Source organism: Strongyloides ratti, scaffold srae_scaffold0000001, assembly GCF_001040885.1.
Source record: "Strongyloides ratti genome assembly S_ratti_ED321, scaffold srae_scaffold0000001".
In the NCBI taxonomy this organism is placed as follows: domain Eukaryota; kingdom Metazoa; phylum Nematoda; class Chromadorea; order Rhabditida; family Strongyloididae; genus Strongyloides; species Strongyloides ratti.
In genome coordinates this window covers 159,513-178,173 of record NW_020171519.1, presented here as the reverse complement: position 1 = coordinate 178,173, position 18,661 = coordinate 159,513, and the positions used below count along the sequence as shown (strand labels likewise).

The following is an 18,661-nucleotide window of genomic DNA, read 5'->3' as shown; positions in this document are numbered from 1 at the left end:
ATTGTAAAAAAAAATAACATTTTTATAAGGAGATTTTAATAATTTTTTAAAGTAGAATAAAATTCTAAAAATTTATTATGACTTTTATTTATCAAGCTTATAATATAATATTAAGTGAACTTAAAAAAAAATGACTAACTTTATGGATAAAAGATTTACATAAAATTATACACTTTTGTTGATTGAATTTGTAATTAAGATTATTTAAAAAAATAAAAAAGTAATAAAATGCAAATTAAAAAAAAATTAAAGAATTAACATATCCTCATATGTATATTCTTTAACTGGAACTTCATTTTTATACTTATCTTTTTCTTTTAAAAATTCTTTTGTTGTGTTTTTTTCAATAAGACAAGTATGCTTATCATAAGGATAAAGTTTAAAAATTTCACATTTTGTATTTGGACAAAAAAATGTCTCTTCTGATTTTGAATTTTGAATAAAATTTGTAAAAACAAAATAAGAACAAACAAGAAAAAGTACCAAAGATATACCATACAAATCATGTGAAATATAATTCATAAAACTTCTTTTTTTAGGTTTTAAAATTTTCTTTTGAATATTAAAACGTTTCATTATATGTTTAGGAACTTCATCACTATTACTATTCTGATAATATTTTGGAAAATATGTTTCACTTTCATAACCTTTAAAATAATATTTTATTTTATTATGAATGAAAATTCTTACCATCTCCGATAGATTTATCATAATATATTCTTCTTTCATTAATACTTCATTAAAAAAAAACTAAATTAAATAATTTAATCAAGACTTACGATGGTAAATATATATTTTTTTGATAGTTATTATCATCCTTATTCTTATTCAGTTTTCTTTCATACTCAAGAATAGGAATGTAATTCTATAAGAAAAAATTTAAAAAATTAGTATTAACAAAACAAACCAAGAAATTTGATAAGGGCTCCCATGTACTTTGACTTTTTGGATATCCTTTCCACCAAACTTTATACCATGGTTCACCATTTTTATACACTTTATCAGTTATTTCTTTTACAGGAAAATAATCAGTATTTCTGATATTATTCCTATTTAAATTTCTAATCGACATAGCTAAAACGTCAAATATTTAAAATCACCCACAAATATGTTTTGTTATGTAAGAAAATATGTGAGCAAAGAAAATATTTTGAAACTAACGTCACATGACATGTTTATTTTGAAACATTATTTATTGATGATTTTAATAATAAAATGATATTATAGAGTCACAGAGTAAAATATGTCAGTTCTAACATTTATCAAATCATTTTGTCTTTCTCTTGTAAACAATTTTACTGAGGTGAAAAATTTACTAGTAATGTCATTCACCTAATATATCTTTTAAAAAATAATAAATAAGTAAAAAAAAAAAAAATTTTTTTAGAATATGATATTTTTTGAGTAACCAAGTAAATTAAAATAAATATTTAAATATTAGTTATAAAAATCAAATTGATCTCCATCTTTTTTGATAACTACTTTATATGCACTATCAAAATCTTTTGAAAGTACAACATATCTATTTTCACGTACTGCTTGCATACCAGCTTCTTGGCAAATTGCATTTATATCTGCAGCAGAAATTTTGTCAGGACGAGCAACAAAATCTTCAAGATCAACTTCTTCAGAAATGTTCATTTTTCCTGTAATTGTTGAGAATACCAATCTTTTTTGTCTACGATCTGGTAATGGGAATTCAATCTTACGATCTAAACGTCCAGGACGAAGAAGAGCTGGATCTAAGGTATCATGACGATTAGTAGCCATAATGACCTTAACATTTGTTGACTGATCAAAACCATCCATTTGATTAAGTAATTCTAATAATATACGTTGAACTTCACGATCAGCACCTGTCTGAGCATCAAAACGTTTGGTAGCTATAGCATCAATTTCATCAATAAAAATTATTGCAGGAGCATTTTCTTTTGCCATCCTAAATACATCACGTACCATACGTGGTCCTTCACCCAAATATTTTTGCACAAATTCTGATCCAACAACACGGATGAAAGATGCCGTTGTATGAGCTGCAACAGCACGAGCTAACATAGTCTTACCACAACCGGGTGGTCCATACATCAAAACACCTCTTGGTGGATCTATACCAATTTGTTTGTATAAATCTCCATGAGTTAATGGTAATTCGACGGCTTCTCTCACTTCTTGTTTTTGCATATCTAAACCGCCAATATCAGAGTATGATATATCAGGTTTTTCATCTGCTCTTAACATTTGAATACTACTATCGGCTTCAGGAGGTAAAACATCAACAAGTGCATTACTATATTTATGTAATGCTACACTACAACCAGGTTTCATAAGCTCACGATCTAAGATAGATAATACACGAACATAGTAATTAGAACCAGTTGTGGAGCCAACAATAGCATGCTCATTATCAATAGCTTCAAGAAACTGTCCAATTACAAGTGGTACAGACTGTATTCTTTTAACTTCTTCCTGTGCATGAAGAAGTTCCTTTTCTAAATTTCTCATTTCAAGTTTTATATATTCTTCCATAACATCAATATGCTCCAAATCTTTCTCTAATTTTTTAAATTTTAAAAATTCATCCGTACTCTGGTACTCTGATTGACAGAAAACATTTTCACGTAATGTTGAAGATACAGATGATTGCTAAAAAAAATATAATGAAATGAAAAAAGTAACTTACATCAACTTGCATAATATCCATTTTTTACAGCTATAAGTAAAAGATGAATATCTATATAAAAACAAAAATCTTACTTTGTATAAACACACAAAAGTGATGATAAATGAAACTTTATCCCAATAATTGTCGTTTAAAGATTCAAAAAGAAAGTAATACATTAAAATTAGTAAATATAAAAGAGAATATGGAATACTAAATTTAATATTAATTCATGGATTCATTTTATAAAATTTTTTTAAAAAATCTCTGAATCTTTACATAAAGTAGAAATATTTTTACAAAGTTTTATTGTCCTATAATAACTTTTTAAGTGAAATCTATAACATAAATGTCATACTCAAAAAATAAATATGAAGTGTGTTTTATATCATCGAAACATTTTCAACTTCTGTACGAATCAGTTGCAACTGATAAACTTATTAACATTTTTATGATTGTCAAATACGTCTGATGATTATTTTCTGAGTTTAAAAAAAGTTTTTTTTGAAAAGATTCGACTTCATTGATGCAATTGAAGATATTAAAATTAAAGTAACTAATCTAGCTTATTTTTTGTGAAAAGTTGATTAAACTTAGTTTCGTCTTTGTATCATTTTATGAAATCAAGATATGAAGTAAAATAAATCTCGAAAAAGTTTAAACAATAAGACTTGTAACTTAAGTAAACGAACTCCCAAAAGTATGGAACCAGATGGGCTAAACTCTTAATACATTGAAAAATAGTCTACGTTGAAAACAATTCCTAAATTTCAATTGTTCTTAAGATATCACCACTTATAATTTTGCGCACATAATTTGTTTTTATTATTTTTTATATTAAAAAAACATTCGAAGATAAAAACATTTTTTGAACTTATATCCTATATGAAAACTAATTAGTATTTGAATTCATAAATTCGCTTGTTTTTATCTCTATTTTGAAGCAAAATGTAACAAAAGACGAGAATTTTTTCTAATAATTTATTGTTTTCTTTATATCTCAGTTGAAACTTATCAGATAAATGTGAAACTAATTCTATTCGATTTATCTCAAAAATTTGGTCTAGAATACATTGTTTTTGGAAAAAAAATCTACAATATTTCCGGATAACTAAAATGGTTCAAAAATTTCCAAATGACCTTCGGCATAAATACTAAAAAACAACTTTTTTTCGAATTTCAAAATGAAACTACACTCATCTGATAGCCCTTGAAAAATGATAAATTTTAAATATAATCAAGGCTATATCAGAAACAAAACTTGAGGAGTTGTGATGAGTCAAAGTTAGAGGCGAAAGTGGGGAATATTTTTTGAAAAAATCCGACTTCCGTGATGTTTTTGAAAATAAAAAGAATTAAAATAACTATTCTAGATCAGATTTTTGTGAGAAATTGAATGAGACTAGTCTCGTTTTCATAGGACTTCTTAATCTCAAGCTATGATGTAAAATGTATTTTGAAAAAGTTTCAAGTACGAAACTCATAACTCAAGTAAATGAGCTCCTAGAAGCATGAAATTAGATGCGCTGGACTTCTTAAGATATTTGAGCTATAGTCCACATTGAAAACATTTTCTAAATTTCAACCGTTCTTGAGATACATTGTCGGGTATTTTTTCGCGCTCAATTTATTGTCATCATTTTTTATATCTCAATTATTGTTGAAGATATAAAAATGGTTTGAACGTAGACCCTAAATGAAAATTGAGTAGTAGTTGATTTCTGAAATTTGTTTGTTAATACCTGTATTTTAAAGCGAGATACAGCAAAAGGCGGAAATTTTTTCTAAATATTCATTGTTTCCAACTTTTTTATATCTCAGCTAAAACTTATCAGATTACCTTAAGACTGGTTTCATTAGATTGCTCATGAAAAATTAGTCTAGAAAAAATCGTTCGTTTACAAAAATCTTCAATATTTTCTGAAATTCACAAATGGTTCAAAAATTTCCAACATGACCTTCAGCATAAATACTAAAAAACAACTTTTTTTCGAATTTCAAAATGAAACTACACTCATCTGATAGCCCTTGAAAAATGATAAATTTTAAATATAAACAAGGCTACATCAAAAGCAAAACTTGAGAAGTTGTGATGAGTCAAAGTTAGAGGCGAAAGTGGGGAATATTTTTTGAAAAAATCCGACTTCCGTGATTTTATTGAAAATAAAAGAATTAAAATAACTATTCTAGATCAGATTTTTGCGAGAAGTCGATTAAACCTACTCTCATCTTCGTATCTTTTCTCAATCTCAAGATATGATGTAAAATGTATTTTAAAAAAGTTTCAAGTACGAAACTCATAACTCAAGTAAATGAGCTCCTAGAAGCATGAAATTAGATGCGCTGGACTTCTTAAGACTTTTAAGCTATAGTCCACATTGAAAACATTTTCTAAATTTCAACCGTTTTTGAGATACATTGTCGGGTATTTTTTCGCGCCCAATTCCTTTGTCATCATTTTTTATATCTTAGCAACTGTTGGAGATATAAAAATGGTTTAAACGTAGACCCCAAATGAAAACTGAATAGTAGTTGATTCCAGAAATTTGTTTGTTAATACCTTTATTTTGAAGCAAGATATAGCAAAAGGCGGAAATTTTTTCTAAATATTCATTGTTTCCAACTTTTTTATATCTCAGCTAAAACTTATCAGATTACCTTAAGACTAGTTTCATTCGATTCCAAATAAAAAGATAGTCTATAATAAGTTATCTCAGTAACATTTGCATAATCTTATCTTTGAATACAATGTATAAATGAACTTATATTAAACAATTTCAAATAGAAAGCATTTCAAAGCTGTAAAAAACAGACAACACTTGACAGATAACGTTAAAAAAATAATTAAACAATCTTTAAGTTAATTTTTTTATCAAATACTTTATATTTTTTCAAAAAATTATTTTTTAAAATTTATTTTACGATTTTTGATAAGGAGCATGAAATAACTTTATACTGTTGGAATAATGTATTTGCTTAGTTGACACCAAAATAAAAGTAGATATTTTTGTTGTCAATTTTAGGTTTTATTTTTAATATTTTCTTAAATAATTAAATAGTTGTTTTGTATTGTAATGGCACGTAGAAATATCAATACAGTTATACGCAGAAATAATCGTAATGAGGCAACAAAAAGAGATCGTAAAATGTCATCTTCAGTATCACAAACATTTGTTCCTCCGAATGAACCAGAAGAGAAGCTTTACTTTCCAAATGATGACTATGATACGGATATAGCTCCTGGATATAATTCTATTTTGAAAATTATTATTTCCTTACGTATTTCATCAGCTTTTTATGGTTTAATTATGGATTGTGATGAAGTATATAATTATTGGGAACCTTTGCATCTTTTTTTATATGGAAATGGGCTTCAAACATGGGAATATTCACCTTTATATGCAATTAGATCATATTTCTATATTTTTCTTCATTCATTACCAGCTCAACTTATTATAAATATTTCACCTCATTCAAAAATATTTATATTTTATTCTATTAGATGTATTTTGGGAATTATAAGTGCATCTGCCGATACATTATTATACTATGCTTTGTGTAAAAAGTTTGCTAATTCAATTGGTATAATTTATATTGTATTTACCTTATTAGCACCAGGAATGTTTATTTCATCAACAGCATTTCTACCATCATCTTTTAGTATGATTTTATGTACATTAACAATTGCTGCTTATTTACGGGAAAAATTTTTTATTGCCATATTTTGTACAGCAATATCAGCACTTTTAGGTTGGCCTTTTGCGGCTGTATTAGGTTTTCCACTTGTCATACATATGGTATTTATTTACAATAAAAAATATTTGTTGAAATTTATTATTTATGCAGGAATATCGGGACTTTTAATATCTGTTCCAATGATATATTTTGATTCTTTATATTTTGGTAAAACTGTATTTGCTCCACTAAATATTGTACTCTATAATGTATTTTCAAGTCATGGACCAGATTTATATGGAACAGCTCCATTAACATATTATTTAAAAAATTTATTCTTAAATTGGAATATTGCATTTCCATTATTATTTTTATCAATTCCTTTATCATGGTTAGAATATAACAAAATTAGAAATGAAAAAGCAAAAGATTTTAAAAAAATAAATTATGAGTCATTTATACCATTACTGTTACTATTTTGTACACTTATGTTATGGTTCATAATATTTTTTTCACAACCACATAAGGAAGAAAGATTTATGTTTCCAGTATACTCATTAATAGCAATATTAGCTGCAGTAGCAGTTGATGGAATATCAAAAATGTTTAAGAATAGTACAGTAGTAATACTTATAATTCTAGGTATTTTTGGAGGATTTTCAGTGACAAGAAATATTGCTTTAACAAAATATTATTCAGCTCCAATAACTATATTCAAAGAATTTAATGATTATATGATTGAACATTCAAAAGATTTAGACTTTTCAGTCATGCAAGATCCCGTTAATTTATGTATGGGTGATGAATGGTATGAATTTCCTTCTTCATTCTTTTTACCATATAAAGTGGTAGATAGATTTAATCGTAAAAGAAGTGTCAAATTACAGTTTATTAAATCAGGATTCAAAGGATTATTACCAAAATATTATGAACAAGGTAAATTACTGGATGTAACAAGAAAAATTCCAAGTTACATGAATGATAAAAATGAAGAAGAACCTTCAAGATATATATCATTATCATCTTGTGATTATCTTGTGAAATTAAACAAAAATAATAATAATTATAAAGAACTTAGTAATGAATTTGTTCCTATAATCAGACAACCTTATCTTGATACTGATAAAACTTCAAGTATTTTTAGAGCTTTTTATACACCATTATATTCAGATGAAGCATTACATTGGGCTAGTTATGAAATATTAAAACATAGATAAATTTATCCATTTTTTTTTTAAATTTAATTATTGTTATTTAAAAAAAAAACAATTTTACTAATTATAACATATATATATATGATCTTTGATGAAAGATATGCGTAGCTCCAAATAATTGTATACTTTATTTTTCAAGGTTATGTTTAATATATCATTAAAAATAAGATTGTTTTCACTAGTTGAAACCAAAAGATTTATTTATTATAAAAATTTTCAAAATAAATTATTACAACGTATGTTTTATTTTTTTCTCAATAGTTATATTATTGTATTATATTTTTTTCAGCAACTTCAAAAGATAATATTTTTAGGTTTTTAAAAATGAAAAATACTTTTGAAAAACATAATATTATGTCAAAACCTCCATCAATATTAATTTATACCAAGGATAATTATGAACAATTTAAAAAAGTCAATTATAGTATATTAGAAACGGTTTCTTTAGACACTTATACAACAAAATATATTGATACAAATGTATTGAAAAGTTCTAACTGGATTGAATCATCAACAACATGTTTGATTTTATCAGGTATTGATGAGTTGGATCAAGAATGTATTGATTCTATAAATAAATTTATTAATGATAATGGTAAAGTTATGATCCAAGATTCGAAATGTAAAGAGTTATTTAAAAATAATAATGTAATAAATGATGATAATATGAATATTATGGAAATGCTTCAAAAAGTTGGTTTAGATATAACTTCAGAACACGAAATAAAAAAATTGACAACTTCTTATTTAGTAAGTGATAATGATAAAAGAATTTTTGATATTGTTGGGTTAAAATTTTCTGAAAAATTAGGAAATAATCCTAAAGTTTTTATTAATCCTATAGAAAATAATAATGATTCTAATGAAATTGAAACAACTAAGGATCTTATAAATATTAAAATATTAACAACATCTAAAGAAATTCCTGAATTTAATAGACATGAATATTTTAATAATCTTCGTACAACTGATTTAGGAAGACTTTTAGTTCATTCAGATGTATGTACAACAACATTAGATATAAGTCAAAGTTTAATAACAGCATTCCCAAAAAATATATTTCCAATAGTAGTAACTACAAATTATCAAACATCTGGAGTAGGTAGAAGTGGTAATAGTTGGATTTCTCCTAAAGGTTGCCTTATGTATTCTTTTAATTATGATATTGTATCAACATCATTGTTATGTAAAAGATTAACATTTATTCAACATATTCTTGTTGTTGCAATGGTTGATGCTATACACTCATTAGTTAATGTTGATGATTTACCATTAAAAATTAAATGGCCAAATGATATATATTGGAATAGAAAATATAAAATAGGGGGTATAATTGTAAAATCCTCAACATCAGGTGACAACTTTAGATGTATACTTGGAGCTGGATTAAATGTTAATAATGATAAACCAACAGTATGTTTAAATAATTTTCTAAGAAAATTATATGGTATGGAATTAAGTATTGAATTAATATTATCTGAAATAATGAATAAATTTGAGAAACATGTTAAAATCTTTGAAGAAAATGATTATGAAGTATTTCTAGAAAATTATTACAAATATTGGCTCCACACAAATGAAGAAGTTTTTGTAAAAGGAGTTTCTCCTATGGATAATGATGTTGATATAGATGATAAATTAAATGAATATTGTATTATTAGAGGTATAAATGAATATGGATATTTAAAAGTATTAGGTAAAAAATCAGGAATTGGTTTTTCTGTTTCTGATGATGGAAATACTTTTGATATGATGAAGGGATTGATTAAACTAAAAATTAATGTATAATTATTTTTAATAACATCAAAATTAAAAAATAAACTATCTAGTGATTTTATCTTTCAATTTTTAAATTGTCATAAATTTTTCAAAATCATATTTTTTTTCAGCAGGGATAATTTTGAAAAGTTTTATAAAACTTTCTATATTAGTTTTACATATATTAATTAAATATGCAAAAAAAAATTATTTTTTTTAATCATTCAAAAATGAAAGGGATAAAAATATCAAGTATATAAGTAAATATTATGATTACAATATGATATTTTACAAAAAATATGTTTTTAATAGAATAAATACCTTTTAATTTAATTGTTTATCAGGTTACAACATTATTTTTATGAAATGATACAATAATTCTAATAATGAATGAGAGTAGTTTAAACTATTAAATTTATTTTAAATTTTAAAATCTTAGAAAAAAAAAGTGTTAAAAATATGTATTTGACTCAAATTTAGATCAAAATAAGTGTGTATTTATGTTGATTAAAAAAAAACGGAACCTTGTAAATGTGCATAAATTTAATTATTGTCTTCTTAACTAAATGGTTTATTTTGATAAAAATAAAACAATTATTTTATCAATTTAAATAGAACTATTATTAATAAAAAATTATTTTATTCAAAAATTAAAACTTGTTTTTATGTTAATAGTATTTATAATTTTTAAAACATTTAATAATATATATATATTTCACAACTATAAAAATTAATTATATAATTATACAAAAATAAAAAATTGGAATAAAAAAAATTTTTTGATAATTGAAGGTTCACAACATAAACATTGTAAAAAAGATTATTCACTTAATTTCAACCAATTTATCATCAAACATCACTAAATACTATTAAAAATATATAAATATAAATGATCAAAAATTGTTAGTAAAAGACATAATTTGCACAAAAAGTAATAAAAAGTGCATCTAATATAATCATTTTTTGTTGTATATTTGTTGAATAACCAACAATATATAAATATTATAAAAGTGAAAAATTAAAAAGAAATATTTTCTAATCATTTAGGAAATACCATTTGTTAAACGAAAAACATTTTAAAAATTATATCTTTTAAAGTTAAAATTTAATAAAATTTTTATGATAGAAAAAAATAAATATTAGTTATGGTGAATTAATTTTTTTATTTATATAAAGTATAATATGATTATTTTATTTTGATAAACAAATGTATAATATTTTCCATAACAAATTAATATCTTTTATATTTTCTTATCAATAAAATATAACTTTGTTCAAATTTAAAACGCCTTTTTTATTTTTGTTGAATGTAATATATTTGAAGAGATTATTTTGGTAGTTTAAGTAATACTTTTTATTAAAATTAAAGCATTTTTCAAAGACATTTATCATAACTTTTATTCATATGACAACTTTAAAAAGTTTTTTTTTTTTCATTAGGAAATCTATTTACCAATTGCCGTTGAAGGTAAACATCTTCCAAGCTGGCAGGTATATCCTATCTGACAAGAAGAACCTAATGAACAAGCTAAAAATATTATCATATTAAACTTTTTTATTTGATTTTAATTTTACTTACGAGATGTTGAATGTAAAAGATTTCTTTCACAGATTCCATTAATACAATAGTATCCTATTGGACATGGTGCTCCTGAACTACAAGCTAAAAATAAATAGAATTAGAAATAGTATTATTAATATCATACATTGTGTTGTATATGTTTCTTGTGAACCAGCATAAGCAACATTACTTTTTGAACAAAAACCATTTACACAAATTTCTGTATTTAAACAATCCTGTAACATTTGACATGGTCTAACTCCAGAAATTGTTTCACCAATTCCAGTAGCTAAAGCATTTGATGTTTGTCCATAACCTGTATACATACATCGACCACCTTGACATGATTGTCCACTAAATATAATTTATTAATAAAAATAATAATATAATTTTATTTATACCTATAACAATCATCAACATCAGTACAAACTTTATTTGCATTTAATGTATCCATGGTTCCAAGACCACCTAAAGTATTTAAAGAATTATATCCTCCTAATAATCCTTGATTTCCCATTAATCCATTTCCATAACCAAGAAGGTTATTTTGACTATTCATACAAACACCATTTAAACAATAACTACCATAAGAACATGATATATATCTACACATATCACTACTATAACCTCTTAAAACTGATAAAAAATTACTTCCTAATAATTGTGATGATACACTAAATTAAATAAAAGTATTATTTGATAATTAAAAAAAAATATATTATATAATATATATATATATTACCTTAAAAAATAATGATATAATAGAAAAATTTTGAGTGTAAAATAAATTTTCATTTTATCAAATAATTATTAATACAAATAATATTTAATATTTATACATATCAATACTTATATATATTATAATAATCAACCTTTTAAAATAATTACCCAATTTTCTGTTAATTATGATGTTACATAATTTCAATATTCAACAAAAGCTTTTTACAATTTTTGAGGTTAATTTCTCTTTAACTTTTATATATAAAATAACTGTTACAATAATACGGCTTAAAGAGTATATTTATATGTTATTTATCAAAATTATAATTTTTTTTTTTCATTTTGTATCAGATCAACTTTAATATAACCCTTGAATGATTAATACATTTCTCATTTTGTGATTCATTTTTTCGAAAGCCTATTTTAATGACCTTGAAAAATATTATGCAAAACTTTCATAAATAAATAAAGTATATTTTTAAATTTTATAATAATTTTAAAATATTTTTATGCTATTAATAAAATTCTAGATAAACAACAAAAGTTATCAATTCTTTATGAAACAAATTTTATAAAAACAAGATAAAACAGATTTTGACAATTAAAAATGTTTAAAATATATCTTTCATTCTTTTACAAAATCAATTTTTTATTTTTTTAAAATATAATTGTATTATTTTATTATCATACATTTAAATAATTAGTTTTTAAAACAACAATAATAAAAAATTTAATTTATCCATAGACTTTATGATAAAAAAATGTTAAATAAAAGTTAATAAACCTAATAATTATATCCAATTTATTGTTATTTTTATTAATTGTGGTTTAGTTTTTTTTTTTTAAATTAACTATTATTTTTGTAATAATCATATAATACATAATTATAATTACTAATTATGAAAAACGAGAATTAATTTATAATAAAATAAACATGTTTAATTATTATTAAAAATTTCATCTTTATCATAACAGATGATTTTTAATGCTTAAAGAAAATATTAATGATATAATATGGAACATAAATAACTGTGATTTTATGTTTTGTTTGGTTGGAATTTGAAGGTTAACTTTATTATTTATTAAAAGATAACTGTAATTTTTATATATCAATACACAATTTTTTTTTACCATAAATGTTCTTTTTTTATTTTTATTCATAACTTTATTTTTGAAATTAACATTGAAATTAAAAAAAAAAGCTTTAAGTTAATTTAAAATTAAACATATTATTAGTTGTGATGAAATATATTAATATAAAAACTAACTATTTTTTTTTTTTCATAATATTCTTTTGTAAAAATATTCAAAAATTGTAAAATATAGTTTAAAAAAATATAGACAAATTTACAATACAATTTATTAATTATATATTTTATGTCAAATAAATAAATTATTATTTTTACAATTATGTTATTTTTATTAGAATAATTAGAAGTAATATACCTGAAATATGATTCTAGTATTTTTATGATGTAAATAAAAATAATAAATATAATATGTAACAATATGTCTTACTTTATTATAAAATCCTTAAATTTAAAATTATTTTATACTTATTTTTGTTTAATCATCAACTGTAAAAGAAAAAATTGTATATTAACTATTATTTCTACTACATACAAAAACATTTAAGAAAAATTTTAAATTGTTAAAAAGATAGTTTCACTTTTTTTTTTCTTTTTTGTTATTATAAAATATTGTAGTTATGAAGGAATAAATTTAAGTATAATTTACTAAATCCTTGATTAATTTATCATTTATAAATACAATTTATTGTTTATCATTAGCTTATATTTAAAGAACAAGAGAAAAAAAATTTTTCGTTTAAAATATACATAGATTTTTTTTTTATAGAAACAAAAAAAAAGTGTTCAACAAAATATTAAACAAAATAATAAAATAGGAATGACATAAATTGATCTGTATTTTTTTTTATTTAAAAACAATTTTTAATTATATCATTTTTTAAATCGTTTCTTATTTTTCTTTGATTTGTTTATTTGATAATATTCTATGTTGTTTAGATTTACTTACCATAAAAGTATATACAACTACATGTTTGTTTGCATTATATATTTATACCTTTAAAAATTTTTGTATTATAATTTTTAAATTAAAAAAAAACAAACTTTATATTCTTAAAAAAATTACAAATTTTGTTATACTTTATAAATTATTAATATCATTATGAAAATATATATATTTATATGAATATTTGATAAATATTAAAATGATGTCACTTTAAATAAATGGTCATTATTTCTTATTAATATTATAGGCATGTAGTTTCGTTAAACAATGTTGATGATGGTTCCGCCAACTATCTTAATTAACAATTTTACTTGATCATTATATATGTATATATTTTAAAACATTATAGATATTTAATTTTGTCTCTCTCATTATTTAAAATATCCCATTTAAATTGTAGAAAAATTTTTAATTATATTTTATTTAAAATTAATTCCTTAACATAACAAAACAAAAAACTAAATATTTTCTTTTAAAATATTATTATCAAATAATTTTTTTTTGTTGTTGTAAAATTCGCTGTATTTTAAGATGATATATCATGATGTACACACAATTAGAATGATTTTTTTTTATTATTTTAATCATTATCAATTTTAAATAATATCATTTTTTTTTCAAAAGTATGAATTTAAATTTATTAAAATAAAAAAAAATCCCTTTACTTTTTATTATTATTTTTTTTTTATTATTTATATTTTGTTAGAGAGTAGAATAACATTAAATTTTGCTATTTAAATATCATGATTGAATCATATAATATAATCATCCTTAAAATTTACCTAAACATTTAACAAAAGTATTTTCTAAAATATTTCTCTTTACTTTTTATAATTTTTATTATATATAAAATATTCCAGAAATCTAAATATAATATATTTTAAATATTTAACAATTATCATATATGTGTATATATTTATTTTAAATTTTAATTAACTTTAATTTTTTAAATTTTAAAATTAATGGTTTTTATAATTTTGTTATTAAATAGATTTTATAAAAAAAAATTTAATTATAATTTAATTTATTGTTAATTTGTTTCTTTATATACTAATAATTATTACTACGGTTAAGTATTTAAATGTAATTTGGCTGATTGATGTACATGTAATGGAATGTGTATAAGATTATAATATAAACATTATTCTTTATAAAAAAAAAATTAAATTTTTTAACATTTATATATATATATATAATATTCTTTTAGTATTTATATTTCTTTACTTTTTTTTTTGGTTGATTTTAAAAAAAAAAAACTAAAATTGATTTTACTCACAAAATATGGTTCATAATTCTAATGTAACAATATTTAATGCTACAAGTCCCATAAATTTAATTTCAACTACAACAACTAGTTTATTGGATCATTTAACAACAAGTAATTTTAATAATGTGAGTCAAGTTATGAGAACTGAATGTTTTGTAAATATATCAAAAGATGAAAGATTTGACCTTATTAAAGTTTGTTTATTTTAAAATTTATTTATCTTTTTTTTTTAATTAGCAAAGACATACAGCAAAATTAGAGGATATTTTTAGAAGATATTATGGATGGATGCCATTACCATTTACAATTATAGCAACATCTTTAACAATACTTTTTTTAATTTCAACATATAGAGCAATTAAACAACAAAGAGTTTCAAGAAAATGTTATGCTTTACTTTTTAATAGATCAGTTGGTGATTTAATTTGTTGTATATCAAATTTTGCCGTAATTGGTTATTGTTTATTAGCTCCAAAAGTTAATCGTGATGTTGTACCAGCAATAGATACATTTTTTGTAGGATCATTTTGGGCAGGAATGGTATCATATGTTTCATTATCACTTCTTAAACTTTATGCTGTTTCTAAACCATTTAGTTATAGAAATAAAGTTACAATGAGAAAAGTTATATACCTTATAATGTTAAGTTGGTTAATTTTTCTTTTTATAATTATTTATGCTCTTGCAATAACAGCAATGGTTAAAATACCATATTTAAATGCATTAACAAAATGTAGAATGGAAACATGCCTTCGTGCAATGTATCGAAGTAGAAATTTTTTAACAATTATTGTTTATTTTTTTACATTATTTATATTTTTTGGTACATGTAAGTTTTTTTATTTATTATTTAATATAATACAAAATGAAATTTTAAAGTTTTATTATAATTTATTATACTTATTTTTTTTTTATTTATTATAATTATCTTCTTTATTTAATTAATTTTACTCCTTTTAAAATATTTTTAACCACATATTTTTAATTTTAACAATAATGGTAAATTTTTATAACCATATAAAATTACTATATTTTAATAACAAACAAGGAGCAAAAAAGTTTTATGATTAAAAATTAAAACATTACATACTAATAATAAAAATTAAATTTTTATAAACATTTTTAGTAATATATGTGAGAAAAGCCAGAAAATTTGTTACTTCCTTTAACAAAAAAAATAGTAATAATAAACAGGTTATGAATACAAGGTTTCCATTTTGGAAATTATCATTAAATGTCGCGACATTTGCTGCAATGAATGGATTTTATGTAATATGGGCTATCTTACTTCAATTAAATACAGACCAATGTTATTTTCAAAAACATTTTAATCAAATGATTACGTATCTTGGTTTTGTAAGATTAACACTTATAATGAGAGTATGTGTTGATCCGATATTAACCTTCATTACTGACTTCCAAATGAGAAGATCATTGTATAATGTTTTAGGAATTAATGGAAAAATTAATCCACTTAGTTCTCAAAAAAATATGATAAAGAAAGATGGTGAAGAAATTGAGGATGATATAAATTCATCTGAATATTTAGAAAAGGGTAAACGTTCTGCTAATTTAACTGGTACAACGGTTCTAACAAATGAATCATCAATAAAAGCAAAAATTGATAATGAACTTGTCACTACTACTGCTACAATTCATGAACCACCACAAGATGATGTAATTGAAGTTGTTAAAGAAGAAGATTTACCTGAAGCCATAAAAAATAACAAAAGTGTATAGAAGAAATTTAAATGAGTATTAAAAAATTAAACATTAATTGCATAATCATTTAGTGCCATCAAAAGTATATTTCTTTAATTTCTCTAGCAACTATCAATTCCTATTGTATCAGTAGAAAATTTTTATATAATTTCAAAAAAACAATTTTTATTAATTCATTATTTGAAAATATAACTAGAGATATAATGAAGTTCATTATATTTATATATATATATATATATTTTTTTATATCTAGGACGAGGTATCACTAATAATTTTAATATATTGTTGATACAGAATACATTTTAAATAAAATTATTCCATTAAAAATTAATATATAATATAATTTTCAAATATAAAAGTCATGTGTTCATGAAAATATACATTATTTATGTATCCACATAAATACCAATAGTCATTTTATATGTAGATGAATAATGACCTAATTATAGCATCCGTTTATCTTTTATAAAATACATTCTGTAACAATGTCACCTTAGTTTAATCAATTTTCAATTTGTCAATAACACACTAAATTTCTAAAAATTAATTCTTACTAGATTTTTATCTTTTATTTTTTCATTGTAAATAATGGTTCAAAATAATATTTCCCAAAATGATCAAATAAAAATTAACGAATTAAGAAAGTTAGTAGAGAATGAGGTATGTTTTTAAAGATAATTATCTTAATAAAAATTTTAGTTAACACCATACTATGATACTGATTTTAATTTATTAAGATGGCTTCAAGGACACGATTATAAACTTGATATTATTGTTCCAAAACTTAAAAATCATCTTTTATTTAGAAAAAGTAAATGGGATCTTGATAATTTGGCAAAAGAAAATAGAAACTTTCCTGTTCATGAATATTGGCCAGCAGGTTACACTGGTCCAGCTATTAAAATACCAAATGTAATTGTAAATGTTGAACAGACTGGTGTTAATGATTTTTGGGGTCTTTTACATACATACCCATTAAATGATATTCTTAAAGCAAGATGTCATGATCTTGAAACAATGTTAAAATTAGTAATGGAAGAAGAAAAAAAAAGTGGTGAAAAAACTTCTATTCTTTACATATTAGATCTTTCAAATTTAAATTTTGATTTAAAATTAACAACTTTAATGACTGGAGCCTTGTCATCAAGTATGTTATCATATGACACTTAAATAATAAAAAAATATATTTTAGTTTCATCGTTCATGGCTGATCATTATGTTGAATTGATACATTCATTTGTTCTTGTTGGATGCCCAACTTTTATAACAACTTTATGGAACATTGCTAAACCTTTACTTCCAGAAAAAACTAAAAATAAAGTTAAAATTTTAGGTAGTCATACATGGAAAGATGAAATATTAACTATGGCATGTCCAGAATCATTACCAACATTCTGGAATTGTGATAATAATCAATTGTTTTTAGCTGATGTAAAAAGGCCAAAAAATGTTGATGAGAAAGATTATTATAAAGGGTCATTACAACCAGCTGATAAAGTACAATTATTTTCAGTTTCTGCCGGTAAAGCTAAATCATTTACTATAAAAGCGAAAAAAGATCAAATAATAAAATGGTTTATAGAAACAGATGGTCACTTTGCATATGCTATTTATTGCACAGAAAATGATAATGAAAATGACTCTGAAAAAATGATAACTGCATATCCACGTTTCAATGTATGTTTATTTTAAAAATTTATAGTATTAATAAAATTATTCTAGAAGGTTCCTGGTCCAACATGGGTACCATTAACTGATGAGATAATAGCTCCAATAACAGGAACATATCATTTTTGGTTTAGTAATGAACATGCATGGATTCATAATTTAAAAATAAAATATATTATAGAGTTGAAAGATTAATAATTTATCAAAATTTAAACAAAATCACGTTTTATGGCAATTAAAAAACTTTTGTTCTAAACAATTGTGATAAAAATTGCAATTTGATTTTATTTTGAAACTAATTACAATAATTTCTTTCATATAATTATATTAAAAAATTTATTTTCATAAACTTGAACAAACAACAACATTTTTTACTTTAAACT

At 22.3% G+C, this 18,661-nt stretch overlaps 7 protein-coding genes across 7 annotated transcripts; 4 read left to right on the top strand and 3 right to left on the bottom strand.

The window, feature by feature from the left end:
* Positions 1–246: 246 nt before the first annotated feature.
* Positions 247–1,072, bottom strand: SRAE_0000007000 (Chromo domain/shadow and Chromo domain-like and Chromo domain-containing protein; the record flags this gene model as incomplete). The annotated part of the gene is made up of 4 exons (XM_024645911.1): positions 247–647; positions 691–734; positions 780–865; positions 908–1,072. The coding sequence occupies 4 exons, from the start codon at positions 1,070–1,072 to the stop codon at positions 247–249; spliced, it is 696 nt and encodes a 231-aa protein (XP_024500147.1).
* A 365-nt stretch (positions 1,073–1,437) lies between these two features.
* On the bottom strand, positions 1,438–2,701 carry SRAE_0000006900 (RE01104p; the record flags this gene model as incomplete). The annotated part of the gene is made up of 2 exons (XM_024645910.1): positions 1,438–2,643; positions 2,681–2,701. The coding sequence occupies 2 exons, from the start codon at positions 2,699–2,701 to the stop codon at positions 1,438–1,440; spliced, it is 1,227 nt and encodes a 408-aa protein (XP_024500146.1).
* Positions 2,702–5,733: 3,032 nt separating this feature from the next.
* SRAE_0000006800 (Alpha-1,2-mannosyltransferase ALG9) lies at positions 5,734–7,551 on the top strand (the record flags this gene model as incomplete). Its single annotated transcript, XM_024645909.1, has 1 exon — positions 5,734–7,551. The coding sequence occupies one exon, from the start codon at positions 5,734–5,736 to the stop codon at positions 7,549–7,551; it is 1,818 nt and encodes a 605-aa protein (XP_024500145.1).
* Positions 7,552–7,690: 139 nt separating this feature from the next.
* Positions 7,691–9,336, top strand: SRAE_0000006700 (Biotin--protein ligase; the record flags this gene model as incomplete). The annotated part of the gene is made up of 2 exons (XM_024645908.1): positions 7,691–7,784; positions 7,838–9,336. The coding sequence occupies 2 exons, from the start codon at positions 7,691–7,693 to the stop codon at positions 9,334–9,336; spliced, it is 1,593 nt and encodes a 530-aa protein (XP_024500144.1).
* A 1,415-nt stretch (positions 9,337–10,751) lies between these two features.
* Positions 10,752–11,662, bottom strand: SRAE_0000006600 (Hypothetical protein; the record flags this gene model as incomplete). Its single annotated transcript, XM_024645906.1, has 5 exons — positions 10,752–10,834; positions 10,886–10,969; positions 11,013–11,221; positions 11,269–11,541; positions 11,610–11,662. The coding sequence occupies 5 exons, from the start codon at positions 11,660–11,662 to the stop codon at positions 10,752–10,754; spliced, it is 702 nt and encodes a 233-aa protein (XP_024500143.1).
* Positions 11,663–14,902: 3,240 nt separating this feature from the next.
* Positions 14,903–16,628, top strand: SRAE_0000006500 (Hypothetical protein; the record flags this gene model as incomplete). The annotated part of the gene is made up of 4 exons (XM_024645905.1): positions 14,903–15,082; positions 15,126–15,534; positions 15,583–15,717; positions 16,015–16,628. 4 exons carry the CDS (start codon positions 14,903–14,905, stop codon positions 16,626–16,628), a joined length of 1,338 nt encoding a protein of 445 aa, XP_024500142.1.
* A 570-nt stretch (positions 16,629–17,198) lies between these two features.
* On the top strand, positions 17,199–18,473 carry SRAE_0000006400 (CRAL-TRIO domain and GOLD domain and CRAL/TRIO,N-terminal domain-containing protein; the record flags this gene model as incomplete). The annotated part of the gene is made up of 5 exons (XM_024645904.1): positions 17,199–17,270; positions 17,310–17,757; positions 17,803–18,132; positions 18,193–18,287; positions 18,333–18,473. The coding sequence occupies 5 exons, from the start codon at positions 17,199–17,201 to the stop codon at positions 18,471–18,473; spliced, it is 1,086 nt and encodes a 361-aa protein (XP_024500141.1).
* Positions 18,474–18,661: the final 188 nt, after the last annotated feature.